At 35.9% G+C, this 21,969-nt stretch overlaps 3 protein-coding genes across 5 annotated transcripts in view; 1 reads left to right on the top strand and 2 right to left on the bottom strand.

Annotated features, from left to right (window-relative positions):
* Positions 1-1,858: 1,858 nt before the first annotated feature.
* Positions 1,859-12,161, bottom strand: gid4 (GID complex subunit 4 homolog). The gene is made up of 6 exons (XM_052140125.1): positions 11,808-12,161; positions 10,170-10,229; positions 7,595-7,702; positions 7,344-7,445; positions 7,101-7,231; positions 1,859-4,018 (listed from the first exon to the last, which is right to left on the bottom strand). Exons 1-6 carry the CDS (start codon positions 11,994-11,996, stop codon positions 3,955-3,957), a joined length of 654 nt encoding a protein of 217 aa, XP_051996085.1. The 5' UTR covers positions 11,997-12,161; the 3' UTR covers positions 1,859-3,954.
* A 430-nt stretch (positions 12,162-12,591) lies between these two features.
* drc3 (dynein regulatory complex subunit 3) lies at positions 12,592-20,093 on the bottom strand. The gene is made up of 12 exons (XM_052140045.1): positions 19,807-20,093; positions 18,560-18,676; positions 18,289-18,455; positions 17,976-18,122; positions 16,503-16,622; positions 15,837-15,958; positions 15,545-15,710; positions 15,317-15,448; positions 14,786-14,856; positions 14,564-14,687; positions 13,638-13,769; positions 12,592-12,953 (listed from the first exon to the last, which is right to left on the bottom strand). The coding sequence occupies exons 1-12, from the start codon at positions 19,958-19,960 to the stop codon at positions 12,843-12,845; spliced, it is 1,563 nt and encodes a 520-aa protein (XP_051996005.1). The 5' UTR covers positions 19,961-20,093; the 3' UTR covers positions 12,592-12,842.
* Positions 20,094-20,609: 516 nt separating this feature from the next.
* The window catches only part of LOC127652997 (TOM1-like protein 2), a 46,728-nt gene continuing 45,368 nt past the window's right edge, over positions 20,610-21,969 (top strand). For all 3 annotated transcript variants that reach the window (XM_052139467.1, XM_052139465.1, XM_052139464.1), the window contains exon 1: positions 20,610-20,680. In XM_052139467.1, coding sequence (XP_051995427.1) covers positions 20,629-20,680 — 52 coding nt within the window. In that variant the 5' untranslated portion in view covers positions 20,610-20,628. The remainder of the gene's footprint in view (positions 20,681-21,969) is intronic.

Raw genomic sequence — 21,969 nt, 5'->3', positions numbered from 1 at the left:
TACATTTACACACAACATTTATTTTGTTGATATGATGCAATACCCGCACAGCATTCGCTGAAATAAACATGCAGCATTTGCAAAGTTTATGTGATAACAATGTTGCATACTACTTTTTGAAACCTTTATAGGTGCATAATACCATCTTTTATATACAATGTTTTTAGATAGATGGTAGTATATTCTATATATACTGCACTGTATGCAGCTGTACAGCAGGTGATGCATTATGCTTCAACTACTTAAAAAAAAAGGTAGGTAGTAGTGATGCACCAATGTTTTAGCCAAATATCGGCATGGCTTTTAAAAGCAGTTATCTGCAATATCGGACATCGGCTGATTGTTTAACACAGCTTATAATTAGGGCTGATTATATTTCAGTGTTTTCCTACTGAGACGGTTACTCTGAATCATGGTAGACATGAAATTAATATCCAGTGATTTGAAACCACAGCATAAAAAAAGCTGAATCACCAAACTATTGGTATAGGTTGATGTTATTAAATAATCGGATATCAGCACACACATTTTGTATTCAGACTAAACTGCACAGTATGCACAGCCATAGTACACAGTGGAAAAACATTCGGAGTGGGGTTTACTTAGGAAACCTAAGAAATACTTCCATGCAGAAATTGTCAGTACATTTAAGAGACCATATTTTCAAGTAAAGGCTACATACAATTCTTGTTAGCTTTAATTCGAAATTCTCAAGTAAAGTTTACTCTGTTTAAATGACATTTTACTCTTTGTTTGAACATTTTACTTAACCAAATTAGCACTGAATTAAGCCATGCTTTTGAAAGTGTACAATTATTTAAATACTTTTTAAGGTATTTAATAATTTACCACATGACACAGGGAAACCTTACACAGGGAAGCTATTAGACAACATCACTTTGCTTTAAAATTCGTTTAAAGATCAAGATCTGTGCACGCAACACGCAAAACACGATGACGGTAACAAACAGATAATTTTTTGGATCAAGAATAGGTAATTTTGAGTTCAAAATGAACATAAGAATTTACAAAATGTCCTTAAAGTAACAACAAAATGAACAATACAAATGGTATAAATAAACTTGCACCCAAATCTTTCTCGCAAGTCGTTCAACTGTCGGTCATCTTTGGAACGCTCTCGGGAGTTTTTTTCCAGTCATGATAGTGCAGCTCTTATCTACTTGAATGGAGAAAGGCCGAAATCTAAAAAATGGTTGGTCAAGATTACGATCAAAGAACATATTTCAAATCAGCAGTAAAATCTGACAACACTGGTATCATAAATGGTGCTTCTTTACCTCAGATAACTCTTTTATAAAAAATAAATTAAAAAAAAGCAATTTTCCTAGCTTTTATAGTTAAAGCGCATGCGTGTTCTCAAGTTGATTGACAGGCGATGTCTGTATCCAAAAGATGATTGGCTCTTTAACATGTAAGGCGGGACTTCCTTTCTTCATCCGTTGACCGTTCAAATTTCTCCCATTCATTTTAATAGAAGTGGCCCATCTCTGTAAAATACTGTCTGGTAAAATTGACATTTTACCAGAAATAAATATGACGAGATTTTCTATTTTTGGATTGAAACATGATTACGTATTGTAAAGATAACAAACAATCAAATAAGCTAGAGCGTTAATTTTTACATGGAAATTGTACTTAACATTTTCCAAATTCTCGATTAAACGAACTTATGTAGAAAGTACAAAATCAGTTTTTCTCCAAGTGGGATTCTGAAGATAACCCATGCAAAGAGACACTGCCATCTTGTGCTTGTAAACATGCAGTAATTTCTTCTAGTTCACTTCAAACTTGCACACAGAACAGCAGAAACTCCACTCAGATCATTCAGAATGCTTCCATAGTCTTTATTTATTAATCCTTTTGTGCCAATAAAAACACCACTCATAATTTTAGAGAATTAAATCATTCATGTACACCACAAGCATAGCTTTATTATGTACACCCCTCACTTATTGTATTGTAACAGAGTTTGTGCAGTGAGAATGCATTGTCTTTTAAAATCAGCATTGATTTTGACCTTCAGGGAAGCAGATAATTAGACGCAATCCAGCACAAACATCTGGCATTTAAGACAACAAGAAATCAAACAGGAAAAACAAAGTACAATTAACAAAACATGGCAATTATTTGGCTGTGTTTTATGCATTTTGCATGGACATTATGTCTCTTAAGCATCCCATCTAATGCGTCTTGTGGCTCACTCTGCATTAAGAGCCAGATTTGGGCCTGGGATGACCCAAAATAGAAAGGAATCCTTTTTCCACTCTTACCTTGTATGTACAAAATGTCATTATGACATCTTCAACATGATTACGCCAAAAAACAATAATGCCAAGATGTTGCCGAATTATCCTGTTGTTAAATATTCACTAGTCTACTTTTAAAAAGGAGGTTTTGGAGGATGAGGTACAGCATTTTTTCATTGTCAAACGCTGTAAAACACTTTCATAACCTGAACACATACACATTCGTTTCCTCTTCAAGGAAGTCTTCCGGTCTGTACACAGCTTAAACAACTTGAATGCTTATACAAGTGGTATAATACACAAATCTCTGACTTTTAAGGCAAAGGGTTTGACTAAAGCTTAAATGGACTTATCTGGGTTTTTTGTATCATGTAGCTTACACTCATCTTTCAACACCTCACGAGAGGTTCCTTAAAGCCTCAGATGTTTTATGTTGTGCGTTGCTAAGTCTCCAAGTGGTGAGGATTGCAGCTCTCACAGGCAGTCCGTGCTATAGCAACAGAACTGGATCAGCTGCCATCTTGACATGAATCACTCGAGACAAAAATGACTTTTCAAGATGGATGATCAAGATGGGCCATAACATGACAGCGTCGTCCACATCTGGATTATTTGCTTTTAAAAATGTTACATATTCCAGAGCCCTCATATAAAAACACTTGCCTATCCTCCATGACATCATGGCCAAAACTGAAAGCAATGCCACACTTCTGCCACCTTGAGTGACAATCAATACTCTCTGAGCTGTATTAAAGTGAGCGAGTGAGAGGTGTGAATATTCTCAAACCGAAGATACTTGAGATTCTTACAAGCTGAGATTTTTCATGTTGCATAGCAAAACGAGGAGCGTAAAACTACTGACAGATAACTTCTTTCAAAATCAGAAACAAAAGTTTCATCCGAAGCAGCTTTAAAACCATGGGATAATATAGATATTTATATATATATACCTCTTTCCAAAACACCCGACTCCATTTCATTTCATAATAAAAATATAGCACACATAGAAGCAAAGGACCCTGCTGCCATCTATGTGACTTTTGATGATACACCTTACGTTATGCAAAACAACAGCTGAGGGCCAAACTAGCAACAGAAAATAGCAACTCGCCATATCCATCACCTGTAGGATATCGTCCTCAAATGTGCGCATAATCATGGACACATGGACACAGTGTCTGTATACACCGTCCTGTTCAGTCCTTGAATTTCCACTTCATCATAGTCTTTTCATACAGAATGATTAATAAATTAAAGCAAATTTCTAAATCAGCTTTCCAGATTGGCCATGCTGTTTTAGCAAATTAAAATCATATAGAATTGTCTCTTCCATCCAGGGCAAAGAACAAAAGTGACTTTAATCCCAAAAGGTTAAGCACAAAAATGGTTTTCTAAGATTATCATTGGACAGAAGCTTTAAAAACTCAAAATGTCAAAGGAAAATCAAACGCTAACACTGATGCAAATCCCAGAATTGCACTCGCTGCTCCGCCTGTGTAGACAGTCTCCCGAAAGAGTTCTCCATCTATAATTCTTGCAATTGTCCATTTATCTACACGTCCGTTTTATTCTTTCATTGAGGGTAGAGGACAGCCGAGTCTTTGGCATTATAATCACAGTTCCTCTTTTTCTCTCATGTCTGTCTGCTGTAGTTTCGCCCTCTTACCGAGACGTCAAGACTTAACTGTCACCGGAACTCATAGATGGGCGCGCTGTGTTCAGGGACATGGGTGAGGTTCAGAGATTGGTACCTGTGTACAGAATGTGAAAAAAAAGAGGAAGGGTTATATATCACCAAAAATAAAGAAATAGAACAAAAAAATGATAATATATTTGATGGCGATATAAAAGCAATACCGCAAAGATTTTATAGCACTTTTTATTCGGCATACAGACTGTGCTAGAAGACAAGTTTTGTACCCACTCCTTGTAACACGAATCAAGATCGTTTAGATGTTTTAATAGCATCTTTGATTCACCAAGAATCAGTGCTTTTGAGATCTCCATTTCAGTGATTTACTGAATCAGCTATTTTTTCACGTCATTACTGAACAGTTCACTTGAGTGTTGGGGAGTAGTTTGTTGAAAGTAGTGACTCTTTGACACTGACTAACACCCCTGGAGTCGCAAGTTCAAACCCAGGCTGTGCTGAGTGACTCCAGCCAGGTCTCCGAAGCAACCAAATTGGCCCAGTTGCTAAGGAGGGTAGAGTCACATGGTCACATCATTAGTGGTTCTCGCTCTCAATGGGGCAAGTTGTGCGTGGATCATAAGAGAGTAGCATGAGCCTCCACATGCTGTGAGTCTCCACGGTGTCATGCACAGTGAGCCACGTGATAAGATGCGCGGATTGCAACCACAAGACCTACTAAGTAGTGGGAGTTGGGCATTCCAAATTGGGAGAAAAGGGGATAAAAAAAGAAATCAAATAAAACTAAAAGTAGCGACTCTACTATCTAAATTTTTCAGACAGTAGCTCAGTTATGTTCAAAATAGTGCAGCTTTCCAGTAAAAGCTAGATTTTCCAATAATTAGCACTGTAGCATCACAAGACGCTACATTTGTCACACTGTACTGTGAACGCAGCAACGGAGTCGAGTGAGTCATCAAACACGCTCCCCTAATTCGTCCTCTCTCTCTTGTAGTGCTCTGAAAATATTAATCATTTAAGTGAATCGGTTCTTCTTTATTAAACAAAATATTTAGTTAATTGCTGTTATCACTACAGTTTGATTATATTACTAATAAAATAGGCCATTTTCTAGTTTAATTACTGCATATCAAGTTGTCACCCTATTTGTTTGAACCCTTACCAATATTAAACATTTGGTTTTACTATAGTAATGTTACAGTAACTATGTAGTAACCATGGTTAAATTTGTGGTTACTATGGTTTTACTACAAATACCATTGTTAAACTATGGTTATCATAGTAAAAACCATGATAAATGGGAAACGGGAAAGTCACCCTAATTAAATATACTATTATCAGGTGATATTACAGAGTTCTGCAATTAAAACTTCAAACATCCAGTTGTTATACATCTAAAAATATTTTCTTCTATAAATAGCTTCAATGTAGTAAGCTACTTTTTGTTAGCAGTTTGTAATGTAGCTAACTACTATTTTAGTTTTTTTTTTTATTGCTTGCCTGTAGTTTAACTACTTTAAAGTTATGAATAGCTTGTAGCTTCTGAAGCTACAGTTTCAAAGTAGCGTCTCAAGCACTGATTACGTCCTTTAAAAGATTCGACTAAAAAACTGGGGATGACCAGATACCATTTTTTGGAGAGTACAAGTATTGATACTTCCTTTTTGGTACTCGCCGATACAGATACCTGTTTTTTTGTTTATTTACATTTTTTTTATTTTATCATCACAATAGAATGTAAATAAATGAATTTAATCAAATGAAAATAGAACATTTTGTTTAACATAATAGTGTAGCGTATTTTTATGAAATTAAGTGCTTTTATACAGAAACTCACAGCACAATCAAAAACAACATTTGAGTTATTTTTGTCATATAAAATGCTGCAAAACAGCATCACAGATGTGCGATAATGCTTAAGTATAAGATCAGTATTAAAGATGCACTGACATGAACATTTTTGGCCGATACCATTTTTAACAAAAAACTAAAGGCAATATTGATACTGATATTTCACAACTTACCTTATTTTGTCATTAGATTAAATCATGTTTTACTAAGGAATGCATAACACATGTATAAATAGGTACAAATGCAATTTTAGTGTTCTAAAAAGAAATAATTTCCAATACATGACAGGTGTCACGTCCGTTTATGGTGTTTTTTTACGCATTAAGGTGAGAATGAGAAAAAATGAAAATGAAATGTTCTTAGGAGTGCGAAACCTTTTAGATATTGTGGCTATTATTATTTCTGGATTGAAGTTTTTACAAAGTGTGTTACTAATTAATTATAAACCATCAATTTTGAATGATTATTACCGATGGTTTTAATTTGGTCAATAATTGTCTGATAAATATCGGCAGCCGATACATAGGTGCATCCCTAATAATTATAATTGATTTAATATTATTACAATCAGTAGTAGTAGTGAATATTATAAAACTATATATAGTAGTGATATATTTTTTTGTACTTCTTTTCCATTTAAATTGAGCTTTTATTTTGGAGTGAAGCCCTTTCACATTAGCGCCTTATTTCCAGAAAAGCAGGACACTATGTGACCCAATGTAATTATTAAACCACAAAAGGCTGCTATTTAATTATGAATATGTAGTCTGTATGTGCTGCACGCTACATAGTGAATTAGTGCTCTGCAAGCTGTAATCTGTTATAAACAGAGCGTGTGAATTCTCATGAAGGTGTTTTAGAGCTTCTTGGATGAGCAGCGGGCTTCAAATTTACATTTATACATTCTAAAAAAAAAACTATTTACTTTGAAGCATGCAGCACATGCAAACTATATTATCTCATTAAATAGCAGTTTTTGCAATTTAATAACCACACTAGGACATAACTTAATATTAATTTGTGAGCTGAATGTTTACACAATAACATTCGTATGTCAGACGGTATCAGTTTCTGGTATCGGAGCATTTGTACGAGCAAGAGTACAAGTACACGATACTGGTATCGATTCTGATACCAGTATCATTATCAGGACATGGTCAACTTCAATTAAAGCAATATCACCCTTTTATGTCATTTCAATGCAAATACATAAATATCTCTATACTAAGACCATTATGGAAACATAATTGCATCAATTTCCAGGCAAACATAGTGCAGAACTGCAGTTGGTTTAGCCCAAGATTACAGTTAATCAGTGTCTATAGAAGTACCATTCAGAGCTCCTGTGGTAGTAGTAGCCCTCAATTGTGGCTGTAGACTTCTGAAAACAGATGTAGTAGAAGCCAGCGAAGGAAGCACCACTGATGTCTTTGATTGTGTGATCTGGAACTAAAAACTGCTCCTGAATGAAACAAACAAAATTTGACAACATTCTTACAGCACATTTATTTCATTATTCAGATTTAACTTCAGAGAGGTTGTGAAACTGGTTTCAGTAATAAAGTAGACAGTACCTTCCATCTCATGAAAACATAATCACTGTTCTTTAGTTCTTCATAGTCGAAATCGTCTGAGTTAAAGCCTTTTGCATACTGATAAAATGCTTGAAACTTCCCCTGAGATGACAGAAAGACATATTTAGCCCATCAGTTGCAGCTCTGAACCTTGCAGACCCACTTTTGGGTCATGATTCATAAAGATTCATAATCGTGATTCGTGTAACAGTATTATACACAAGCATTGTGTCATGATTCGTATTTATTACCCAGTGTTTACGGTCAACATCCTCATCTGCATCCCACTTCCTAGTTAAAAAAGGACGTTTCTTGCTTATGATCTCCCCGGCAAAGAATGTAGTCAGAGTGGGATATTCCTACAGAAAGTAAAAGCACAGAGTGAGAAACACCAGGATCTCTTTCTTTACTGGGGTGTGAAGTAATTCTAATGCGCTTTTTTTGTCATTAAGTTTCCTGAAGTCTGACGTGTAGACTTGACGAAATTAACGTGTTAATGCATGCAATTAATTTAAAATGTTTAACGCGTACATTTTTCGAAAACGCCATTAATGTATTTACCAATTTTCACATTCGATTCAGCTTCTTGTGAGTTCAAAACACTGGTTGGAATATGTCGGAACCGTTGTGATGTGTCTGGGGTCATTTCACTACACGACGTACACACTCCAAACACACAACAACAATTCCATGACAGTGCCAGCCACAGAGCAAAACAAGATGCTCTCTGCATTGCTTTTCACATGGAGTTCAAAGCGGCACGAATCATATAAATGTGGCTTCGCGATTGCTGGATAGCAAAGTTGATAGCCACAATTAATATTGTGGAGGATGAGAGTTTGAGATGTAATGCCCATTGCAATAAAAACTCAACATAAGGGGACTAGTTCTTTCAATTACTCAAATTGCCAATTAGACTTTGCGAAACGCTTAATGTTACTCGAATTGGTGCTATTTTAGGGCATTTCTATCTTTATACTGTAGAAGGCTTAGGCTGCGTCTCATTTCTCCCCCTTACCCCTCCCCCTCGGTTTTGCGTATTCATGTGAGGTGAAGTGGCGTCTCAATTCTCATTTTGATTAAGGGCTAGGGCCAAGGCGTAGGGCTACATAGCCCTTGAAACGAAGTTTGCGGAGGACTACACTTCAAAGAGAGGGGTTACAACGTATGAATTTCTCAATAGTGCCGGCATCAAACTTTTTTCATGGCTGAACGGCGAACTGAGTCGCACAAATGTAAGTATTTTCAGCAGTTTAATTGATATTATAATTATGACACTCGTGTTTTATGATACTTTTAATAAAATGTTCAAGCGGTTTTAATTGTAATGTTTTTGTTTTGAATCGCTATTTAACGGTGTCTTCGACTGATGGCACACAAGCGTGCAAAGATAAAGAGAGCCCAGGCGATCGATATCACAACCTGAGATGACGGCATCTTCGTTTGTTTATGTCAGCGCTTGTCGCCTCTGTTGACGTAGCAGCAAGGGAAGATGATGCAAACGGTAATCGAGTGGCGTCTCATTTCTTAGAGTACGTTCTTACCCCTACCCCCCTTCACTCGATATTGAGGGCCAAGGGGAAGATGCAGACAAAGGGGGAGGGGTAAGGGGGAGAAATGAGATTGGCCCTTAGTTTGGAAAATGGTAATTAAACATTATTATACCATATAGTTTGGTTTTGTTTCCTAAAAAGGAAATAAATGCATTTTTAAAGGAAAAGTATATACAGTCAAATTTAAACATTTTCGAAATCTGCGATTAATCACGATTAACTACGAAAAATCATGCAATTAATCACGATTAAATATTTTAATCCACTTCAATTTTAAAGCACTACTAATGTGTAATTAGACTAATTCCATGATCCTTCCTGGTCTCACGACTTGCAAGTATGATAGCATTAATATGAAAATGTTTTAATAGGATCTCTGATTTAACCTTCAGTACGTCGCTCAAGTTGGTAAATTCGACTTACATTTATGCATTTGGCAGACGCTTTTATCCAAAGCGACTTTTACAGAGCACATATTACAGGGAAAATCCCCCCGGAGCAACCTGGAGTTAAGTGTCTTGCTCAAGGACACAATGGTGGTGGCCGTGGGGATCGAACCAGCGACCTTCTGATTTACAGTTATGTAAAAAGAGAGAAAATATGTATTATTTTTAGCAATTTCACCCAGCCCTTGCAGGAACTGTATGCTTACAGTGACATATTTTAGAAGCAACATTTCCTGTGCCACACAATAGACCTGTTCACACATGCAAGCAGGTCAATTACAGGAAAATAATTTACTGGTAAATGTACCAAATGTGCTGTTCACATATACCATCAAAAAGGAACTTTATAGTATATGATACAACGTCGCATTTAAGGAAAATTGGCAGAGTGAAATTTACCAGTATTTTCAAGAAGGTCGTGTTCACACATGACCTCTAAACTGGAAATTGTAAGCAATTTTCTGAAAAAGGCTATATGTGTGAACGTGACTTATGATCAAGTTATAGATCAATAAATCAGTTAACCACTTAAATTTCGATTAACCCTTCATTATCTTCTTGATACTGTCCCAAACTAACAAGGAAAGCAGCACTATAAAGACATAAACTGTGGCTCAGTATTTGTACAGACAATATACAGCTCAATTCAGTCAGATAACAGAGAAGTTTGTCTTTGTGTCATCATAAATCATTTCCTGCCATAAATTGTCATAAGATCACAAACTATTGTCACTGCTGTGGATTTTGTAAATCGGTCACAGTCTGATTACACCATTAGAAATGAGGTCATATTGACCAAAAGCCTGTGAGGTCACTGACTGCCTCACCTCTGTCAGACCTTTTATCTTCAGGTATCCACACAGGTACGAGTCCTCCATAGTCACGTGCTGTGGGACAAAAACAAGTATCTTTTTAATAAAATCACTGTAATGCACTTGGCAGAGCTCCATACTACTAGGAGAGAACAGCAAATGTGAGCCAAAGCAAAAACATCCAATTAAAAACATGCTAACCCCACCCAACTGATCAGTAACTGATCCATACTGATTACGGAAGCACTGCTATATTTTGGCTCAGATTCAATGACATGCAAAATGGGAGATGGAGACATTGCCTACCTAAACTGCATTTTGAGACCTCATAATCTCAAAACCTAGTGATCTACAAACATTAACATCATTCTTGGGCTTTATAGTTTACAAAACTAGTGAGCTGTCTACCTAGACTGCATTTTTAGGTGTTGTAGTCTCAAAACCTAGTAATCTACCAAACTAAACATAATTCTTGGGCTTTATAGTTTACAAAACTAGTGATCTTCCAACCTAGATAGCATTTTTGAGCACTGCTATATTTTGGCCCAGATTCAATGACATGCAAAATGGGAGATTTGAAGCCTTGTGAGCGGCCTACCAAGACTGCATTTCTGGACATCGTAGACTCAAAACCTAGTGAGCTGCCTACCAATACAACATTTTGTATTTCATAGTCCTGGTGAGCGGCCTACCTAGACAGCATTTCTGGACATCGTAGACTCAAAACCTAGTGAGCTGCCTACCAATACAACATTTTGTATTTCATAGTCCTGGTGAGCTGCCTACCTAGACAGCATTTCTGGACATCGTAGACTCAAAACCTAGTAAGCTGCCTAACAATACAACATTTTGTATTTCATAGTCCAGGTGAGCTGCCTACCAAGACTCCATTTTTAGGTGTCATAGTTCCCAAACCTGGTGATCTGCCAATCTAAACATCATTCTTGTGCTTTATAGTTTACAAAACTAGTGAGCTGCCTACCAATACAACATTTTGTATTTCATAGTCCTGGTGAGATGCCTAACTAGACTGCATTTTTAGGCTTCATAGTTTAAAAAGCCTAGTTGTTATCTACAAAACTAAACATCATTATAGGGCTTTATAGTTCACAAAACTAGTGAGCTGCCTACCTAAATAGCATTTTTGAGTATCATAGTCTCGAAGCCTTGTGAGCTGCCTCCCTAGACAGCATTTATGGACATCATAGACTAAACAGAGTAAGCTGCCTACCAATACAACATGTCTTAAAACCTAGAGATCCACCTACCTATGAGGCATTATTGGGCTTCATAGTCTCAAAAACTAGTGAATTGCATGTCAAGACATCAGTTTGGGCACCAACATTTTCAAAACCACGTGAGATACCTATTTAAACAACAGTGTTGGGTATCAGATTTTAAATCCTAGTTACCTGCTTACCTAAAGAGCAGTTTAGGAAATCATAGTCTCAAAACCTAGTGATCTACAAACCTTAACATCATTCTTGGGCTTTATAGTTTACGAAACTAGTGAGCTAATTACCTAGACTGTATTTTTGGGCATCACAAGAGCAGTATGTTTTGAAATCGCATGCGCACAGCAGCACCCAAACATTCCCTAGATAGAAAGCTCACTAGGTTTAGCAACACAGCCAGAGTGACTAAAGTGTTTACCTGCAGAACCACCTCGACATCATAAGAGTTTCCTTTGCTCTTCTGGTGGCCGCGGAACTGGGAGCCGCTGTAGAGCAGAGAGGTGTTGACGCCAGGCTGATGGGTATTGATTGGCGGGGGCGGAACGAGAGAGGCCGAGGCCATACAGGCCAGCGACGATCCCTGACAGCAGTTGGTACGGACCGGCATGTTTGATCGCTTCTGCGGGGCAATCCCCGAGCCCAACCAGTCTCACGTCGCCTATCAAATTCACTGGAAGAGGAGAAAACGCGACAATGACAGCGCAGTGTGTGAGTTTCCGAGTTTCTCCCGCAGGACACACGGTTACGTTTCTCGGCGTAGAATGAAGGCGCTCAAGCCCCGCGTCATGTGATCCAACATCCTATTCTCTGATTGGATGGCGGACTTCAGACAACAAAAAATTTGAATGCGCATTGGTTGCTTAAGAACAGGCACGATGGGATTTGTAGTTTTATTTGGAGGAGCCTTGACCGTGAAAGGTGTGACAGCTGTTACTAAACTATGAGATTTTCAACGATCATATTGTGTTGGCGTTTAAAAAAACACACTGGTTTATTTTACATTTATTATTTTGGTTTATTTTTTTAATGATTGTACATTTGAAATTCGACCACTTAGTCGTCACCTGTAATCATTGTAGAATAATTATATATATATATATATATATATATATATATATATATATATATATATATATATATATATATATATATATATATAAAACATTTTAATATTAAATTATACATATATTTATAGCTGCCAATCCACCCCATTTGAAATGCCCTTTTATGTACCTCTCTCTCGCTCTCTCTTACCGCCCACAACACCGGTACTTCTCTGTAGGTGGCAGCATTGCACAAAATTAACAAAAATAACTGTATCTGAACACATTTTTTGTCAAAAGCACCTCAAAAGTTAATCAGAAAAAAAAGAATACAACTACATACTTCTAAAAATCCATACATAGAGCAATTGCCATTGTTGTCTTAGTTAACATAAAATAAACATTTCTTCTTATTTTTGCTCAGGCAGTTGCATGTCCTCCAACTGCTCTTTTACATAACTAATGTAGTTTTTAATCTCTGAGATGCGCTTGCGATTCCTGTTGACCTCTTCATCATGTATCTATCAACACAAACAAAAAGATTACAAATATTATATTACAATTAGGGCTGTCAATCGCTAACATTTTTAAATCAAATTAATTACACGGTGTCCCGATTAATTAATCGCATTTAATTGCATATACAAATATTTGCTGAGAAAGCCCCTGATATAACAATAATTCAATATATAATGATGAAATAATTATACATGGTTATCTTTAAATATTTAAAAATTATATATATATATATATATTTTAATTATATATATATATATAAAAATTTTAATTATATATATATATATATATATATATATATATAGGTCAAACATACAATTTTTAGGTCACTGTTTCAAGTTAAATATAGTTTAATACTTAGAACAAATGAGAACTGAGATCCCTCAGTTCGAATTTGCGCTCCATCAAGTGTTTTTGAAAGCAAGAACGTAACGCATGTTTGTGTTGTTCTGTCTGCTGGATGGTTGTTTTTTTCACTGTATAAACTGCGCGTTACCATCCAGCTGAAATTTCAATTACTGCCCTCTGGAGTAAACAGGTGGTACTACAAGCTTGCATTTCTCAGGAATCTTCCTTATTATGGTCCGGGGGCATTGCGAATAATTGCGTTAATTTTTTGTTAAATCGACAGCCCTAATTACAATACGTAGTATAATTAGGTACAGTAATTGTGTTCAATAATCACGTACTGATTTAAGCAGCCTGCTCATCCAGCTGTTGATTCGTGTTAGCAGCTCATCCTCCCTGTTGTCAATCTTCAGCAGGTGGGTGTCGTGGGAAGCACTGACTGCATTGGTCACTGTGTCCTTATCTACAAAGAGCTACAGGGCAGCATAGGGAATAAGGCAAAAGAAACAGTCAATACTAATTCTAAAGTAAGTCTCTGGGCTCCAAATAGTTACCATGGATTTGACATTTTAAGTGCAGATAATTTCTGAATAGTAAGCACAATCATGATTTTAATTAAACACATTTTTAGTCTGAGTCAAAATAAAAATCCTCTTGGAATATCAGTTTATCCTGTAGTATCTTAAAGGAATGTTCCAGGTTCAATACAAGTTAAGGTCAATTGACAGCATTTGTGGCATAATGTTGATTACCACAAAAAATTATTTTGACTCGTCCCTTCTTTTCTTAAGAAAATGCAAAAATCTGGGTTCCAGTGAGGCACTTACAATGGAAGAGAATGGGGCCAATTCTTGGAGAGTTTAAAGTTTAATTGATTCTTAAAATCCTATTGGATAGCACTAAATACTAATTAGAACTAAATATGTTTTAAAATAATAAAAGCATGCAATTAGACTAATTTAGAGATCCTTCGCGAGTATGAGCGCGTTAAGATGGAGATAGCATCTTCTTTCAGTTTTTCTTTTTAATTACATTAATTTCCTTTTGATATCCTACAGGTGCACAATAATAGCCAGGAATATTTTGAATAGTCATAATAATGGGGAACTATGTGTCTATTAGAACATTTTTAGATTAGTTCCAAATTATGATACCATTAGGTACAAACTTTCTTATTGCATTCTATTATTTTATTTATTTATTATTAGTGTTCATTTGTTTAACTATGCTCTTTTACATTAAATAATCTTGGCTGTTTTCCACTGACCATTGCCACATCATCTGACATTTCATCCTCTAGCTCATTTTTGGCCACCTGCTCCAGTGTTGTCAAGGCAATCTCCAGTTGTTTTTCATGCTGCTGGTTCTCCAGGTCTCGGCACTGTGCAAATCTGTGTCTTGAGTTAAAGAGGCCTCCCCAACAAAATAGAGATTGCATAAAACATTCACAAAATACAATTGGTTTAAGATTTGATGACTAAAAGGATATATCCCTTGCACATATTCAATGAAACCTCCAACCATGTCGGAGATGTTCCTCTCAAAGTCTTTGATGATGTCCTTAAAAACAAAAGATGACGCGTGTGAAATTTCTTAAGGATGTGTATTATTTCAAACAGCATTAATTAATCTTGGTTAATGTTCATTTATATAAAAAAATATATATATATGAAAATTATATGCCAATTATAAAATTAAAAAAGTAAAATTATAAAATTATATATCTGGTGCTATATACCAAAATGGAGCAATTTTTTAATATATTCAATGTTTTTTTTAAAATTATCATTATGTACTGGATTTGTATTACATATATAGAAGATTAAATGGCAAAATAGGTAAAAAGTGGTCAATTTTGATACATTTTGATTTTATGTTGCCTTAAAAAAAACAATCAGTCATTGAAAATCCCATTTTGATCTACCAATAATTTGAAAATTGGAAGGGGGACAGCTCCCCCTCAAAGTCTTGGGTGGTTACGGCCAACTATATAAATATTAAATGCATCTTTCATCCTGACCTCCAGTTGGTCCACTAGCTGTAGTTCCAGAATCATGAGGGTTTCAGAGAGCTGGTTGATTTCTTCATCACAGGAATCGAGCTTGTCATCGAGCAAACTATGATCTGTGATCTGTTGCATTTCGACTACTGTCTGCAACAGAATCAAATCAAATAGATTTTTGGGGGATTCCAGTACAACACATTGTGTCATTATGCCTCCTGCCTGCCTAAGGGAGAAAAAACTAACCTGTCTCCTGGAGTTTTCAAAGTCAGCTGCTATTTGTGCTGCTTTCTGCTGATTATCAGCCACTGCCTCACGGGAACAGTTAAAAAAGAATTCGACCTCATCTGTTCTCCGAGAGTGCTGAGTCAAACCTGCATCAAATATCTGCGTACAGAGATCTTCCATTTTGCTCTTATATGTACATGAGTTGTCAAGGATTAATAGCTGTACTGCCAGATGTTATAAAAAGAGCACCTTATACGATCTGCCTTCTATCCTTCATTTGTGTGTTATTTTTTATTTGGAATTCCAATACCAAGGATATGACTCCAGCAGTTCAGCCATTCCAGGGAGGTGAGCCAGTTTAGCTGCATCCGGATCATCAGTAAACATGCTGTTAAAGAGTTGAGGGCCATTCAAGAACTCCACGAATGCATCCTGTGACAGAAGGAAGCAATGCTGTACAGTGGACACAAAAAGTATTCGAACACCAAAGTCACACATTAAAGGTGCACTCAGTAATTCCTAAAGACATGAATTGTAATTTTGCAATATATGTGGGAAATCATGAGCACTCACATTAAACTGTAGACTCCAGTCATATCAGTAATCTTATAAAAGCTGTTTTATTCTACATGGAATAGTTAGAATCACATGACCAGCTGAATACTACTCGCTTACTCTAGTAACAGTCCTGTTATTGGACACTTTCACTCATTGATTATAGTAATCATGGCTGACTGTGAATACTATATACTATACATTTCTACAATGACATCTTAAACTATTAAACTATTGATTTAAAATGATGCTGCATCCAAACCACTAGGTGTCAGTGTAAGTCCAAGATGAGACAAAAAATGTACTGAGTGCACCTTTAATTAACAAAACATTAAACTGAGTGGCATTTATTTTCTATGTAGATCTGTGTCTTTTTAGAGTGTATTTTTAACTGAGTAAAAGTGTAGTTCATTACAGCCACCTTGTGCAGCTGAAGCTCCTGGTTGCTTATCTTCTGGGCTTCCATTGCTTGCTGCTCCTGTAGCTCATTGTGTTGCATTTCCTCAATAGCATATTGATACTTTGAAAATGCTTTTTCCCGCTATATCGGTAAAAATATAAATGATTGAAAAACAGAACCAAAACATTCTAAAGAACAATATGACACATGCTGTTTCCAATAGTGACACACTGATACAAAACATTTGTGTGCTGATACTGATATCCGATTGTTAAGAATAACATCTGCTGATAGTTGTTCTGTGTTTATTACGCTACCTTGTTTCCAGTCTCTGACAAGCTTACACAGCTTCAGAAGGAATTTAAATAAGAACTTTATTCTTTATATCTCTATCTGTCTTCTATGTTTCAGAATAGCTGAACGCTGAGACAAAACTTAACTAACATTACATGTTTTGAATGTTCTTAAAGGGATAGTTCACTAATAATTCTCTCATCATTTACTCAACCTCATGCCATCCCAGATGTGTATGACTTATTTCTGCTGAACACAAACAAAGATTTTTAGTAGAATATTTCAGCTCTGTTGGTCCATATAAATCTCCACTTTAACTTTCAGATTCTTCTTCTTCTGTTTTTGGCGATTCACATTATTTGTGCATATCACCACCTACTTGGCAGGGAGGAGAATTTGTAGTGAAAAAGGACATAAATATTGATCTGTAGCTCACCCACACCTATTAGATCACTTTTGAAGACATGGATTTAACCACTGGAGTCTTTTGGATCACTTTTATGCTGCCTCTTTGCTTTTTTGGAGCTTCAAAGTTCTGGTCACCATTCACTTGCATTGTATACAGAACTGAAATATTCTTCTGAAATCCTTCATTTGTGTTCTGCTGAAGAAAGAAAGTCATACACATCTGGGACGGCATGAGGGTGCGTAAATGATGAGAGAAGTTTCTGTTTTGGGAGAACTATCCCTTTAAATGACATTAACTGAATTAGGAACAATGAAGCTGTTCCCTTTTTAGCTGAAGCAGTCTCCGCTTTAGCATTTACAAGCTTGTTACATTCCTTGCTGTGTCAAGCTTTATCAAAATAGTTTAACTGCTGTTCCACCTTGTCAGACTCTGTCTGATCCCGTCTTAGTAAGGCAAGTCTAAGAAAATATTTGTACATACTATAAATACTTTTTCAAAACTATCGGTTCATTAATTGTTTATTGGCAACATCCACCACCTTAGTTACCGTATCGACAAAATCCACTATCGGTCGACCTCTAATACAGATATTTGCTTTTATCTGCTGATACTGATGTTCGGCCAATACAACGGTGCATCTCTAATATCCAGTTATCCATAGTTCCATTGATCTGTTCTATTCTAAGTTGATCTATTACATTTTATACAATAAATGACACAATAAGCGAACATGTGATCAAATGAAGAACCAAACCGAGAATGTTACACCAGGTATATCAAAAATCCCATACTGTTTGTTGATCCAGCAGTCTGTAGTCAAGATACACCAAGTCTGGAAAATATGCTGTCACGAAGATCTTGTAATTCTCATCATCACAGAAGGGGTTTCCAGCAAGATTGAGAGTGCGTAGGTTCTTAAACTTTCTAAGGTATATCACCTGCAGGATTGGATATTTTAATTGACACTGGCGAATACTTACTGGAAAGCTACCGCATACAGTAGCTCCACACACTGAAAACAGATGTATTGTTATGCTTTTAGGTTTTCATATCTTTAATGTCTTATCTAAATGAAAAAGAAAAATGCAAATGTCATCATCTTACATTTTCAAGTTGAGCGATGGCATTTTTTCCGATAGAGAGGATGTGCAGGTTTTGCAGTGCATCCAAGTTTTCAATGACAGAAATGCGGTTGTTGAACAAACTTAAATCCTGAAGTTTCACAAGAGTGTCCAGTCCTTCAATCAGTTCAATATTATTGAATGACAGATCTGAGGAATAGAATCCAGGTTAAGTGTTTGGATGCTCTGGATCATCATGTTATATCTTAATAAGAACTAAATGACTGTTTTTTACATTGAAAATATACACTCACCCAGCCAGACCAGATTAGTGAGGTTTTCTAATCCTTCGATCCTCTCTATAACATTATTATCCAGCTGCAGTTTTGTTACAGATGTGAAAGGACCCAGGTGGCAAATCTTCAGGATTTCTGCAGAAAGACAGTCTTGTCAATAGACTAAAAACATAAGGCCTAAAATGCGATTTAAATGAAATAAAATGAGATTAAGCGAGTAGTATTCAGCTGGTCATGTGATTCTAACATGGCAGCTCCCATGTGTGGACCCTCTCCATGTAGAATAAAACAGCTTTTATAAGATTACTGATATGACTGGAGTCTTCATTTTAATGTAAGCGCTCATGATTTCCAACATTTACTGCAAAATTACAATTCATGTCTTTAGGAGTTAAACTTTTTAATGAGGAAATAATAACTGAGTGCACCTTTAATGAAATAAATATTTTTTTGTTGATTTTAATAATACAATTTAAAAACAATCATTGTGCCAAGACAGGATGATTTTTATTACCGTATTAAAGTATTGATAATTTAACGAATAATATTTGGGGGAAATATTATGCTGCCTTTATATCCAAAAAGCACATAAGAACAGCATAAATGTAATCCATAAGACTCCAGTGGTTAAATCTATATCTTCAGAATTGATCTGATAGGTGTGAGTGAGAACCAGATCAATATTTATGCCCTTTTTTACTATAAATTCTCCTCCATGCCCAGTAGGTGGTAATATGCACAACAAATGTGAATTGTCAAAAACAAAGGAAGAAGAATGTGAAAGTTAAAGTGGAGATTTATTGTAAAAAACGATTTTAATATTTATGTGTTTCTCACCCACACCTACCATATCACTTCTGAAGATATTGATATAACCACTGGAGTCATATTAATTAATTTTATGCTGCATTTATGTGCTTTTTGGAGCTTCAAAGTTCTGGTCACCATTCACGTACATTGTATGGACCTACAGTGCAGAAATATTCTATTAAAAATCTTTGTTTGTGTTCTGCAGAATAAAGAAAGTCATCTGGGATGGCATGAGGGTGGGCAAATGAGGATAATTGTAATTTTTTGGATGAACTATCGCTTTAAATGTCATGAAAATAATGTCACAATGCAAAATAAATATGCAAAATATAAATTTGTATTTTTCCTTTTGATTTTGAGGTGAAATATGATCTTCCCTCTTTACAATGAGCACTGATAATGTACTAATTACAACACAGTTTAACATAATAATGATAATTTAGTGATGTTCTTACTCCTGTAGCTCAATCGCAGCTGAAGCACCTCCTCATACTGGATACCCTCTGTCTTGGCTATTTTGCCAGCCTGCCCTTTAGGTCCCTGTTCCTCTATGGCCTGTTGTAGCATCTCCTCATCCACTACTTTCGGATCATCTTGTTGCCAAAACATTTTCCAGTGATTCTTCAGTGGTTTCAATGGCTATTTTGCTAGAGTAGATCATGTACTTAATAAAAAGAAATCATACATTTAATAAAAGACCTGCTTGGAAATGTATCACTGAAGACGTACACGACAGCTGAACACCAACATTGTTGCTTAGCAACATCTGACTGTAAACTTCCGGAGTATGAAGCGAAATTTGAGAAAGTTTTGGACTAATTTTAACCTTTGATTTAACAGTATAGGAATTTTTATCCTTAATATATATATTATTGTTATTTTTTAATAATAATGATACCTAGCATAGCTAAGATGTAATTATGTTCTCTCTCTCTCTCTCTCTCTCTCTCTCTCTCTCTCTCTCTCTCTCTCTCTCTCTCTCTTTCTAAAGTGGATATATTTGTATTATTATTTAGTTACTTATATTTGTATTACTGCATTATGTGTTTGCTTTCTTCGTTCCTTTGCATATAAGTACTAATGCAAATAAAAATAACATTTGCGCAAAAAAGTATTAATGTAGAAATTCGTCTTTAAGACATTGTCCGTGATTGACATGCGTGTTCATGTATGAGCGAAAAGTTTCGCGTGTTTAAACCAATCACGCAGCGCTAGGGGCGGGGCTTGATATTGCCGACTGTCAGTCTCTCTCTCGGCGGATTGTTGTTTTCGTCAAGATGGAGTTCTTGTTGGGGAATCCGTACAGCACTCCCGTTGGCCAGTGCATTGGTGAGTTAACGGCGTACGATTGACGCATTTTCAATAGGGTGTCTTATAATAAATCAAAAAGAATATTACGGATAATATTCGTTCGTTATTCCTGTGATCGGGCTTTAAATGTGTGTAATAACCCGGCAGCATCCAGGCGGCGCGTGAACAGTCAGCAACGTTAGCTTAATGAAATGATGTGCTAGCCAACATCTTCGTCCAATATATGTTTAAATCTGGCAAGTAAACTCAAATCATGCGTTTTTATGATTGGGTTATTCATAACTCACCCATAATATTCAGAGAGTGTTTAGTCAGCATATGTTCAATGTGAAACAGTTTGAATAGGACTGGATTGATGCAGATAATCTCTAAACTGTACTGTAATCATCATGAAATTGAACTAGATAAATATGAACTAATTCTATGCATGGAGATATTGTCTCAGACGGTGTGTATATCGCATTTTGATTACTCTGAATCGTAATGTTTGTCTCGGTGCTGTGAACAGCATTATTTATATCTATTTTGTTATTAAGTGCTAATAAATAAGTGACTCGTTTCAATATATTTGGTCATTTTTGCAGTCATTAATTGTTGGTGGTAGTTGATATGACATGTCAAGCGGTGACAGCAGAGTTGTTGTTTGACATGCTGTACTTCATTTGAAACTAAAACAGGCATTTTTTCATATTCTTGTTTAATTAATATACATGCAGTTTTTATGACCCACATGGAACATCTGTACTTGTAAAAATTCACCCAACAACTGCAAAAAGCTAAAAGGATATATATATATATATATATATATATATATATATATATATATATATATATATATATATATTTACACACACATACTATAGTTTAGGTGTTGTAAATGGTGACCATATATATATATATATATATATATATATGGTTAAATGGTCTACACTTATATAGCGCCTTTTTATCCTTAACGGTATTCAAAGCGCTTTACCCTGTGACTCATTCACCCATCAAACACAAATGGCGGCAGAGCTAGTCCTTTTGCCCAAGGACTTAAGCATGTGGAGTCGTGTGGGCCGGGATTCGAACCACCAATCCTGCCACCAATCTCATGATGATGTGAAGTTCATCAATAGTGGCTCTTCCTGGAGCTATGACCAATAAACATGTAGAGACAGAGCTCAGTGTCACTCACACAAACACTAAACACCATCAGGGTAACACGTAACATTAAAATGATGCAGTAAACATTAACTAAACTACATTAAATATAAAACACAATGTATGTAATTGATATAAAAAAATAAGAAGAAACATAACTA

This window comes from Xyrauchen texanus, chromosome 12 (genome assembly GCF_025860055.1).
Source record: "Xyrauchen texanus isolate HMW12.3.18 chromosome 12, RBS_HiC_50CHRs, whole genome shotgun sequence".
NCBI lineage: Eukaryota > Metazoa > Chordata > Actinopteri > Cypriniformes > Catostomidae > Xyrauchen > Xyrauchen texanus.
This window is presented reverse-complemented; position numbering and strand designations above follow the sequence as displayed.